Source organism: Protobothrops mucrosquamatus, unplaced genomic scaffold, assembly GCF_001527695.2.
Source record: "Protobothrops mucrosquamatus isolate PMUCROS unplaced genomic scaffold, P.Mucros_1.0 scaffold6496, whole genome shotgun sequence".
Taxonomy (NCBI): domain Eukaryota; kingdom Metazoa; phylum Chordata; class Lepidosauria; order Squamata; family Viperidae; genus Protobothrops; species Protobothrops mucrosquamatus.
This window is the reverse complement of record NW_015392320.1, coordinates 17,627-29,532: the sequence shown is the minus strand read 5'-3', so window position 1 is coordinate 29,532 and position 11,906 is coordinate 17,627. Positions and strand designations below refer to the sequence as shown.

The following is an 11,906-nucleotide window of genomic DNA, read 5'->3' as shown; positions in this document are numbered from 1 at the left end:
ACCCCGTTGCTAGTTAGCCAACCAGCAACGGAGACCCCGTTGCTAGTTAGCCAACCAGCAACGGGCATGAAACTGCATGCAGATGGAGAAGGGCAATCACCCTTAATGGGCGATCAATGGTGAAGGGCAATCACCCTTAATGGGTGATCAGGATATGCATAGGGGATTAAGGGGGGGAATACAAGGAACACAACAAAAACATTCATCTCTAGTTAGCCCTATAGAGCAGGGCTTTTCAACCGGTGGTATGCATAAAGAAAAAACTCCCGGAGTTTATGTGTTTCTTTATTTTGTGAGCCTTTCTTGCTTTGCACTTGATTCCTGTGTCTTTAAGGGTACAGGGAAGGGATTGGGGGGGTGCATTCTTACTACACTGTGGAAGGAGAGCTAAGAAGGGCCGACCAGCTAGCTCAGGGGTCTACAAACTTAGCAACTTTAAGACCTGTGGACTTCAACTCCCAGAATTCCTCATCCAGCCATGATGGCTGAGGAATTCTGGGAGTTGAAGTCCACAAGTCTTAAAAGTGCGGAGTTTGAAGACCCCCTGAGCTAGTTGGTAGTGGTGCATATTAATAAACATGGATAAATTCATCATACATTTGTCAGTGCAAAGGGAAAGTGTTCAGCAAAGGAACAGCCACCAAAGAAATTAAAACTGGTACTTTTTTCCTACAGTTTGTAATATTTTAGTAGATTATAGAATAAAATACAAAAATACAAAAGCAAATAGTAGGACACAGTGGGGAGGAAAAAGGGGGGAAAAGTGAGGGGGAGAAGAGAAAAAGAACAGAGTTCCTCTGTTGCAGTAGAAAAAAGCATTAACATTGAACCTCAACTTTTTTACTTTTCCATAATATTATAAAGAAGCCATTTCTATAACACAAATGAATCTAATCAGTAAAACCCAACTCCCCCTTTTTTTAGTCATCATGTTTTTGATACCTTGCTAAGCACTGGTGGTACTCAAATATTGCCATGTCCTAAAAGTGGTACAATCTGTGATAAGGTTGAAAAGCCCTGCTATAGAGTATACCAGATTAGGAAACCAGTGCCATATATGTCTAAACAAACAAACAAATAAATAATAAATATTTCATTGGAATAGCTATAGTAACAGAATCTTACAAATCTGAACATGTTTCCGTCCTCCCTGATTTTATCTTAATGCCTATTTGGGAGAGGTTTGTCTGTTTTTGATTGCCTTAATACTGGATTTTCCCACAGTGTGAGAAGATTCCTTATGCCATCTACATCTGTTTCATCAATCTTTTAAGTCTTAGCTGAATTTATTTTAATGATATTTAATTTAAATGTACTTCCTATTTTAAATTTTATTTCTTTGCCTTATAATTTGAAATTTGTAATTGATGAAGGTCAGACAGGAAAGATATCATTTCAACTAATTACCTTGGGGAAGAGGGATATGATAGAAGGCAATGAAAAGATTCCTGCACAAACAGAATAGAAATCTGTAAAGGAGTCTTTTCCCAACAAAGAAATATGGACTAAATTTATTTTTATCCTGTCTTTGTTATTTTAAAAAATAACTCAAGATGGTGAATGTATCCAATACTCCTTCTTCCTCCTATTTCCTGCCTTGTGAGGTGAGTTGGACTGAGACAGATCCCAAATGTGCTTTTCAGGAGGCAACTGGACTTATTTGTTTTTGTTTGAAGACATTTTGCTTTTCATCCAAGAAGCTTCTTCAACTCTGACTACATGGTGGGGAGTGGAAGGATTTATATTGCTTTCAGACAGATGATCATTTGCATTCTTTTAGGCTCCACACATATTTGCACTACTCAGATGACCCTGAGGACACAGGTAAACCTCAAAATGGCCCCAACAACTCGCTAAAAAAAGTGCAAATGACCAGCTGTCTGCAGGCTGGCTAAAGTGGGATGAGAACTCACTGTCTCCTGCTTTCTAACCTGGTACCTTAACCACAAGACCAAACTGGCTTTTAAACTTTATACTGGCTCTTGTAGCACTAGTCCATACAAGAAAATATAGAGCACTCCTATTATTGTAATAGCAAATGATACTGTCACTGACATGTCACTGACACATGTGATACACATCACTGACATGTCAAAATCTACCAGACTTTTCCTAGCTGCCATAAATTCCATCTAATTTTCCATATCTCTTTCTCTTGAAAAATGGGAAAGGGAATGGAGAGATAGTATCTACTGCAGTGATGGCGAACCTTTTAGAGACTGAGTGCCCAAAAATGGCCCCTGCCCCCGCTCCACCCCCTACCCTGCCCCCACCCCACCTGCCTGCAGGGCCACTCACCACCTCCAGGGCCCGCTGCAGATCGCCCAGGCAGCCCAGCAGCACCATTGCGGCCATGCCCTCTGCCCACGCCCCGCAGCATCAACTGTGCATGATGGAATGTGAGGGCAGAGTCTTGTCTATGTTGCCTGGCTGCCATGTCCTTGGCTGCGCTGCTCCGCGCAGGCCAAGTTCGGGGGTGACTCTCCTCCAGGGGGGCTGCTGGTGAGGAGGGAGTCACGGGAGGAAGCAAGGCTGGGGCAATGGCATGTGTGTCCACAGAGAGGGCTCTGAGTGCTGCCTCTGGCACGCATGCCATAGGTTCGCCACCACTGATCTACTGGGTTTCTCAGCATCCCCTGGTGGTCTCTTGGAAAATTTCAGCATGTTTGACATTTATGCTTAAAATCAATGAGTAATTCATAGTGTAAATGATTATTGAAACAGAGCACTATTCATCAAGTTGAGTTAGTCTCACCGTAGTTATCCATCTAGATTTATTCATCTTCTCCAAAATATGCTAAAAAGTTAAGATTCTAGGAGCTGAGCTCAACTTTTAGCGACTAGATTCTTGATAATAATACAGAAATGATTTTCTACCAGTATTGCCTTTTTCCTGAATGTTTTTTCTACTACCCACTGTAGAATTTATCTGTCGGATTTCCTGGTAGTGTCTTTATCCATTTCTGAAGGAATTTATCAAATCAGTGGTTGCTTCTGATTAATGCCCAAAGAAAGTCATCTGGTGTGACAACATTTGCAATAGTGGTGAATATCTGTAGCTCAGGTGTAGGATGAGAGTGAAGGTTCATTCTCTGAGCTTGTGGGTTGGTTTCCGATTGTTTTGTTACCAGGCTAGGTAACTGAAGATGTTACCTAGCCTGGTAACGAAACGTTCGGAAACCAACCCACAAGCTTGGAGAACGAACCTTCACCCTCAACATCTGCAATGTTCTCTTTATCTAATTATTGAGATAAAGCAATAATATATAGTGTGGATACTTTCACTTTGAATGGTTAGAAGATGAGGCCTCTTGGTTCCTTTGCTCTGATATGGAACACCAGCTCAAGATATTTCCATCATTTTAAAGAACTATTTTACTTTTTTTCCTGTTCAATCATGTCTGATTCTTGGAAACTGCTTGGATACATCCAGTGGTGGGATTCAAATATGTGAAAAACTGGTTCTCTGTATGGATGCCGCTTCTGGAAGTCCATTCTGGGCCTGGGCAACAAAAAAATTAGCTATCAGTTCTGCCAAAGTGGTGCGAACTGGCTGAATCCCACCACTGGATACATCCCTGCAGTTTTCTCAGCAAGGATTTTTCAGAAATGGTTTGTCATTGTTTCCTTCCTTGGCTGGGAGAAAGTGACTGGTCCATAGTCACCCAGCTGGCTTTGTGTCCAAGGTGGGACTAGAACCCACAGTATTCTGGGTTTCTAATCTCATGTCTCAATGACTACACCAAACCTGATCTCGATCTGTATTTAGCTATATTAGATATTTTCATATTTACCTTCGGTTTAATATGATAAAGACAGACAAAATTGTACCTACTTTTTGCTCCTGTTTATTTTCAAGTTCCTCTTACAGGGGATTTTCCACTTAGTAAGAGCACAGTAATTTTATTGTGCAACTCACAATAAGGTTTTCATGCACTAATTAAACATTAATAGAATACATGTTGCTGAAAGAGGAGATTTTCTGTTAAACCAAGTGGATTTGATTCCCTCTCTCATCTATAGTTAGGAACTGAATTATTTTAAAAGACTGATAAACTATTTATTATATCACTATTTACTGATCCTGGTCCTTAGCCTTTTCTATTTAGGTTGTAGAAATGAAGGAAAAAACTATATAGTTTTTTTTATAGCTATGTATTTATGTGAAACTAAACATCTTTTAAATTTTGGAATGATAATATAACATTTGCGACTCAAAACTTTAGTAGGAAGTCATCAAGCTTGGAATAACATGTATAGGTCAACATGGTGATAATTAAATGGTAGTCTTAAATGTGGAGGTTGAAATGACTCATGCCTTCAACTTAAAACATATGTTTAGATGTAGTTCTATATATTTTAGGAGCTGGTTGCATTAACTTCTGACAAGCTGACCAGGTGGCAGGGATTTCAGACAATTTTATGTCAGAGTGATGATTAAACATGAACAACTTATCCAAGTAAGGTGATGCTGAGTCTTCCATAACTCAATATATTTTCTTTTCTTTTTTTCTCCTTTCCGCCTTCCCCCTTTTTCCTCTCTCCCTCTTTCTCTTTTAAATGAACACATAATTCTGTTTTATTTAACTATTTTTGTTATAATTAGCTGCCACTTATGTTAGTTATAATGGTCTCAATTCCAACAAACTCTAGCAGGGCTTCAGCAAGTATTAGATGTAATATAATTTACTATAGCCTTACTTTCTTGTAGGATTTTATAGATTCTAGTATTATTCATTGTAATATTTATTTGTAGTTCTGTAGGATTCTTTAATTTGAATGCTCTGTAATTTTATCTTAAATATATTTTTACCTTATTTTATTATATCAATATTTTTATTCCCATTTTAATATAATTGTCATGATCCATTTAATTAGAATAAAGTTGATTGATTATTTCAGTGTGTTTAAGGGTCACACTGTGTTTTTTAAAAAATACTCTGAAAATATGTAAGCCTATTACATCCTGAGTAAATTTTATTTTAGTTGAAAGATCTTCCAAGTAGATACTTGTAGGGTTACAGCTTGTGAAATATAGCTATACTTTAAGATAATCCAGATCAGAAAATACTTTGTTGAGATTCCTTACACAAAGGTGTAATCTGGATTTACTCAAACTTAAAGTGGGCGGGCAACTAGCTGTGTGGAGCAGTTGTAAACATCAGGCTCTTCAGAGTGTTAATGAATGTCATTCCTTTTCATTGTGTTGTCTTGCAGCAACGGATACCAGGTGGAATCTCTTTTCTGGATTTATAAGGTGAGTGTCCTTAGAGTACTATTACTATGATGATTATTAGTTTTAAAAACTTCACAAAATGAGCATTGAAAAGTTTTATTCCTTTTTGTTTGTGAAAGAAAAATTGTGCATGTTCTTGAGCATGGTTTTTTTGTCTCTTCTTTTTAAAGAAAAGATGCTTATTTTTGGTAGTCTCTTGGCAAAGCAGATGTAATTTATGTGATGTCACAATTCCATCCTCACTGCATTTTACATTATTAAAAATGAGTGGTTTGTAAAGAAGTAAGGCATATTAGCAATTGCATGGAGAAATCTGTGTCAGTCTCTTATCAGTATAAGCAAACAGAGACTTTTCCAGGTTTCAGTGCATCTTGCTCCCCTCTCACTTCAGTTTCAATTACAGCTTAGCCTGAGTTCTCTAATACAATTCAAAGTTCTGTCCTCTAATCACTGCTTTATTTTTTTTTAAATTTTTGGAGGGACAGTGGAGGCAATAAGGGCATCAACCTGCTTGAGAATTCAAGATTTGTCTAAAATTTGGGGACGCTGAATGTGTGGTTATTTTCATTACTTTACCTTTCTTTCTCCAGATTTAATAATATCAGAGAGTGATATACACAAAATATAGACTCTGGAAATTCTATACAAGTTGGGAAAGAATAAGAAATGTAGCAATTGTCCCACTGCTACATGGGTGAAAGATAAACTATGAGCTTACATATAGAATGTGAAGGAACCTCATCTTGTTCAGTGCTAGGCAATACATTTCCTTGAGCTATCTCTGTTGTTATACTGAAGGATTTAATTTGTACAACACACTAAGACATACAATATGATTTACAAACCATAAAAAGGTTTCTAAAACATACAGGGCCACAAATGAGCAAGCGACTTTCAGGTGTAGGCCAATCTGTAAAGCTAGCTGTTCATTTCAATTGAAGAGAATATACGTAGGTCAGGTTGAACTATGGAGTTCTTGGTGCTCTCTGGATTGGTTGTTTGCTTGCATACATCTTATTAACCAACTAGATAACATCATCAGTATCAGTATGTTTTGGATTTTTTCTGTTAATATAAAACAACTTGTCCTACAGTGATGGTGTGTGTGTGTGTGTTTCTCCTTGGTATTTCCTTGATTTAGGGGGTATTGTTTTCTGCTTCGTTCTTTGTCTGGTGTTAATCCCTGCTTATGTGGTTGTAGTCTGGTAGAAAGGATGTATTCTGGTCTTTTTGTTTTCTTATCTTTTAATCGAATCCTTTGAATGGTGTGGAAATGTGGTCTCTATATGCCTATTGATGGCTGTTATGTCTGAAAGCTAAGCTTCCAACAATTCTATAGCATTTTTGCATTTAGCTTGGTCTAGGATGCTGTTTCCCATTTGAAATTAAGGTGAAATCTGTATATATGTTGTGAAATTAAGTATTTTTCATTGTGTCTTCTGACTGCTAGGTGGTGTTCATGGATGTACTCTGCTAGTTTTCTGCCTATCTGTTCTACGCAGTGGCTGTTACAGTCCTTACACTATATTGTAGAATAGATGACTTCTTTTTAATTCTTGGGCTGTTTTTTGATTTACTTTTACAAGGTTTTAGTTGGTTTGTGAACTATGGTGATACTATGTGGTTGAAATAATCTGTTGATAGTTTGTCAGATATTTTTGATGTATGGTAGTTTTATCCTTTTCATAGTTTGTGTTGGATGTGCTGTGATGGGTTGAGTGTTCAGGCACTTTTTGACAAAGTTGTGTGGGTATCTATTTTGTTGGAAGATGTGTAGGCAGTCTGTTTTCTTTTGTTGGTATTCTGGGTTGCTCTGTGTTTGTACTATTTGAATAATCTTACATAACTCTTCTTATGTTGGTCCTTTGACAATGGAGAAAAAGAAAACACCACAACGCCACCAATACCAGCAAAAACTACTGTATATAAATAGGGAGCAAATATCACACTCACTAGCATTGATTTTGTTACCTAGTTGGGTAATAAATTGTCTGCAAGCAAACTACCAAGCTTAGTGCTAAGGACTGCATTGCTGTTTATTTGCATAAAAAGTCTTCTAGGCATACCAAAGTTCACATAACACTCAAAGGGGTTGCAGTCTCTCTCCTTCTATAAGACAGGAGAATGAAAGGTAGTTTTACTACCTATGACTTACCTTGATGATAAAGGCAACTCATTTTCCTGATAAAGTCATGCCACAAGTAATTACTTGTATCTGTATTCCGCTTGGTAAAGAAAACTTTGGAAACCAACCCACAAGCTCAGAGAATGAACTTCCACCCTTATCCTACACCCGAGCTACAGATATTCATCACTACTGCAAATCCAAATAAATGAAACAGCGTGAGTTTCCCTCATGGATTGCCTCACTAGAATTTTCCAATTGACTATGCTACAACTTAATTAAGTTTGAGCAAGCTTAGTCTTTCATCCTGTCCTACTTTCTTTTTTTCTCCTACTTCTTTCTCTTACGTTTCAGGTCTGTTATTTGATGGTATGAAAGTTGGGAGTCCATTATCAATCAGACTTCTTTTAAAGCCTTTCATGAATACCACCTCAAGAACTTGTAACTTTCATCTTCGCACTATCTAGATAATTTATACATTTCTTAGAACTGACAAATTAGTTATATTTTGGTGGTGCCCCACCTAGATTACTGTAAAGAAAAAAAACTGTCCTGGACATTGCCCAATTCACATGAATTTTTTTATTTTGTAATCTATAATTTGGCTGGATCTTCAGGAACACTACCAGTTCAGACTACTGGAGCTGACATTTTGGGGTACTTTATCAAGAAATACATGGGGTATTATTTTTTTAGAAAAATATTGGTTACATTTTGTATTCCTATGTATTCTGATGTTATAAAATGGGAATAGCTTAATTTTCTTGTGTCAATGGCCACCTCGTATTTTAGAAATTTCTGCCATCTCGTTCCTATACTTTAGAATCAATTCCCCTTTGAATAGTATTCAGAGTGATCTTATAAGGTTTAAAAAGACTCTTAAAATGCTTATTTTTTTCAGGTTCTTGATAAATTTGAAAGATCTTTTCAGTAGCAATACTCTGTAGGACTTAAATTATGGCAAAGGTTGGATTGAAACTTTTAATTATTAAATAATTTTATTGTCAATATTGATTTATGTTGTATTGTTAATTTTATTTTGCTTATACTATATTAAAAATAAAGCACAAATGACAATACTCAACATAATTACGATACTATCAATTCTTATATATACATCACTGACTAGGCTTCTCCATTGTTTCCTAGGACTTGTGAGAATGACTAATCTCCAAGAAATCATCACTGGATACAGGTAATAATGAGCTTATATACACACAGCAACCCCACCATTAAGTATAATGAAGCAGTTAATATAGATTGGGATGTGTAAGGGGTGATGAACTCAAATAAATACTTCATGTGATGATGTCATTTTAAATTGTAGCCCAGAACATCCCTGTATATAAGGCAGCTATGCATTCTGAATTAACTGTGATATCTTTCTGTACTGGGATTTCTCTGGCACCTCATGATGCATTACTTTGAAGGGGCCTTCAGAATGATCTTAAATAGCGAGCTGAATCCAGGAGGAATGGTAGCCAGCTGCTGAGAAAAGAAGGGAGTGGTGGATCTTCAGGTCGAGGTTGTCTTTCAGATTGTCTTTCCATAACTCTCTGGAAATAGTCTTGTGCAAGACCTGTCTTTTTAAGAATACCCCATCACTCAATATAAATTTCTTTTTCTCTCCAGCAAGCTACTTTAAAGAAATAAGTCAATTAAGAATCAAACTTAACGGAATCAAAAGCAAACTATCCCTAAATTAAGACAAATCCATCACAAACTAACTCTGACGTCCTCTATAACGATGTTAATTTGTTTATATATTGACACTTCCAAAGGGGATTTCTAGCAGTAAATTTCCCAGCCTCTATGGCCAACATTATGGAAGGTGCCATTCTAACTTATCTAGAATGCTAAGTTGGAGAAGGCTGAGCCTTTGAAATATTTTGGATCCAAGCACTACTCAGGTGCTTGTAACTAGATAAACAGAATTGATAGTTATTACTGCTAAGTGTTCTTCATATTATCTTGTGAATCTTATCTCAGAAAAGGAAGATGCCTTATCCCCTTACTGATGTTTCTCTGTTGCCATCAGCAATCAGAAGATAGCAAGCAATTTTTCTACTTTCCACTTTGTTCTACTTTAGAACAAAGTTGAATGGTTTCCCAGAAGATGTGGATTAGAAAAAGTGCAGCCAACAACCACGAATACCTCACTCATAGGATAAAACATACACAAGCAACTTATAACCTGAGGTTCAGTTATGGTCAATATAAGCTTCCTTCACATCCTCTGCCTTCTTCACAAAACATGCAGTCTTCTCAGCTGTTTGGCTAAGCCAAAAGGGAAATGGTGATATACATAAATAAAAGAGATGGCAATGAAATGTACCTTCTCCAATAAAAAATGCTCAAAAATATTGTTGACACAGGAATTAGTTGTACTCAGCATAGATGTTTCAGTAAATCTCCTTCAGCTGAACTTCAGACATTTTTGTTGAATTGTGTTCTTTTATGAATTCAGTGGAAATGAATAATCCTGAAAAATCTTCCTCCATTCACAATTTATACTACCTACATTTTGTTGATTCTAACAGGACAACTTTCCAGAAGCAACGATTCATGGCAACGGCAGCTATGAAGAGTGTGAAGAATTATTTCCAGTGGCTTTATTTTCAATACATGATAGTTACCTGCGGCATTGACTTCGAACACTGGGAACAAATGATGATTCACATTTTTGTTATCACTACTTTTACCATGCTGGCATACACAACATATGTGTTCATTCCTATTCATCTGCACCTGGCTTATCAGTTCTTTCTACAATTTTTAATCAAATAGCAAAGGAGGACACTGAACTATACCTATTGCAACCAAGCTTGGGTGCTTCTGTGTATTTTTGCTTCATCTATGTAAATAGAAAATTTAAAAACATTTAATATCTTTCCTTCCTAAATTATTATATCAACTGGTACCATTAGATGTACAGTATTAACTTGGAGGAGCTGCTAAAGATTTGGATAGTTTTCACAATCTATTTTATCACATTAATTTTTTATTTTATTATCAGACAATGAAATGAAGTGAAACTAAAAGTGGGTAGATATATTGAGAGGGAAAAATCAGGGAAAATATCAAATATGTATACAAACTGATAAGTAATGGGAAAGTGAGTTTCAGTCTGATATTAGAGATGTAATTTAAAACTTCTGAACTAAAGTCTCAATCTGTGGTAAAATGTCTTAAGAGTAATTTTTATTTGGCACTTTTTTCCACTGTTAATATTCAGTTGGTGCGGATATTGTAATAGCAGAACTATATAATAGTCTGGCAGATTGGACTGTGACTAAGTGTAAAAAGTCTACCCTTGTGACACAGATGTTGTTTGATAATACAGTATAAAATATGTATTTGTCAAATGATTGGGATATGATCTACTTAAGCTTTATAAATGGCTTGATTTAAATATTAGAGATGTGATAAATTATTTCCTGATTTTAATACTGACTGGAGCATAAGCAAAATGGCAAATTTCAAAAAGCAATCATGAATATAACTGAATTAATGTAATACGCTTTCAATAGACTATAATTGAAGTGAATGGCAATGATCTCCATAAGGGAGATAACCTTAGGTCATGATTAGTGGTATCATTGTTAAATACCGTTGTCTCCTTAGGTTGACACCAACCAGTGGAACTAAAGATTAGAAAAGATTAGAATGTTCTGCCCATGCTGAGAAGTCCCATCAACTGGCCTTAGAAGTAGGATGAGCCCTTCTACTGATTAGTTTGGGTTGGTGCTATCCATATCTCCTGTCCTGGATTCCAGGCCATTCTTTGTTATAATGTGGGTGGCCATAGGAAGTCATTGAACAATTTATGGAATGAAGGACATGAATGGTAAACGGGAGAATACATTTTTTGACATTTTTTGATGGTTTTTCTACTTCACCATGTAGCCCTCACCACCAATCTGAAGGTCTATGGGATGGGGAACTGTATTATAAAGCAGGAGACAATGAATTTTATGCCAACTTTTTTTCTATCAACTGAAAGATATGTAGGAAGCATTACAAGTGGATAGTGGGGAAAGCCCCTAGATTTCTCCATTGTTGTTCTAATTTCTTGATTTTATTGTTGCCCAAGCTTGACTTCCTTTCCATGGATTGAAAAACCTGGGAAAATACTAGATAATATTTGAAGTTACTTAATCTTAAACCACACAAGAATATAATCATGTGAACTGTGAATCACCCAGAACTGGTTTGGAGTCAGGTGGTGCCTACATTGAATTAATTTTCAAACCTGAAAATTATTTTGTTTCTCATATTGCAGAACTAATGCTCCCCTAATAGCATATTAATGGCATTAAAAGGGAGATGTTAATCTCGTTTATATTTAGCCTTTCTCAAAAGTTTAACACAGTAGTTAAGAGTACATCCCTCTGGAATGAACTACCCCCCGAGATCCGGATAATTCCGGATCTCCTTACCTTCCGTCGCGCCCTCAAGACATGGCTCTTCCAGCAAGCGGACCTGACCTAGGGTGGATTTTACATTGGGTTTTAAATATTCGGAAGACGCAACATTAAAATTCGG

General features: G+C 36.6%; 1 protein-coding gene across 1 annotated transcript; it reads left to right on the top strand.

Annotated features, from left to right (window-relative positions):
* The first annotated feature begins 8,441 nt into the window (after window positions 1-8,441).
* On the top strand, window positions 8,442-10,771 carry LOC114923676 (serine palmitoyltransferase small subunit B-like). The gene is made up of 2 exons (XM_029286970.1): window positions 8,442-8,556; window positions 9,902-10,771. Exons 1-2 carry the CDS (start codon window positions 8,522-8,524, stop codon window positions 10,146-10,148), a joined length of 282 nt encoding a protein of 93 aa, XP_029142803.1. The 5' UTR covers window positions 8,442-8,521; the 3' UTR covers window positions 10,149-10,771.
* Window positions 10,772-11,906: the final 1,135 nt, after the last annotated feature.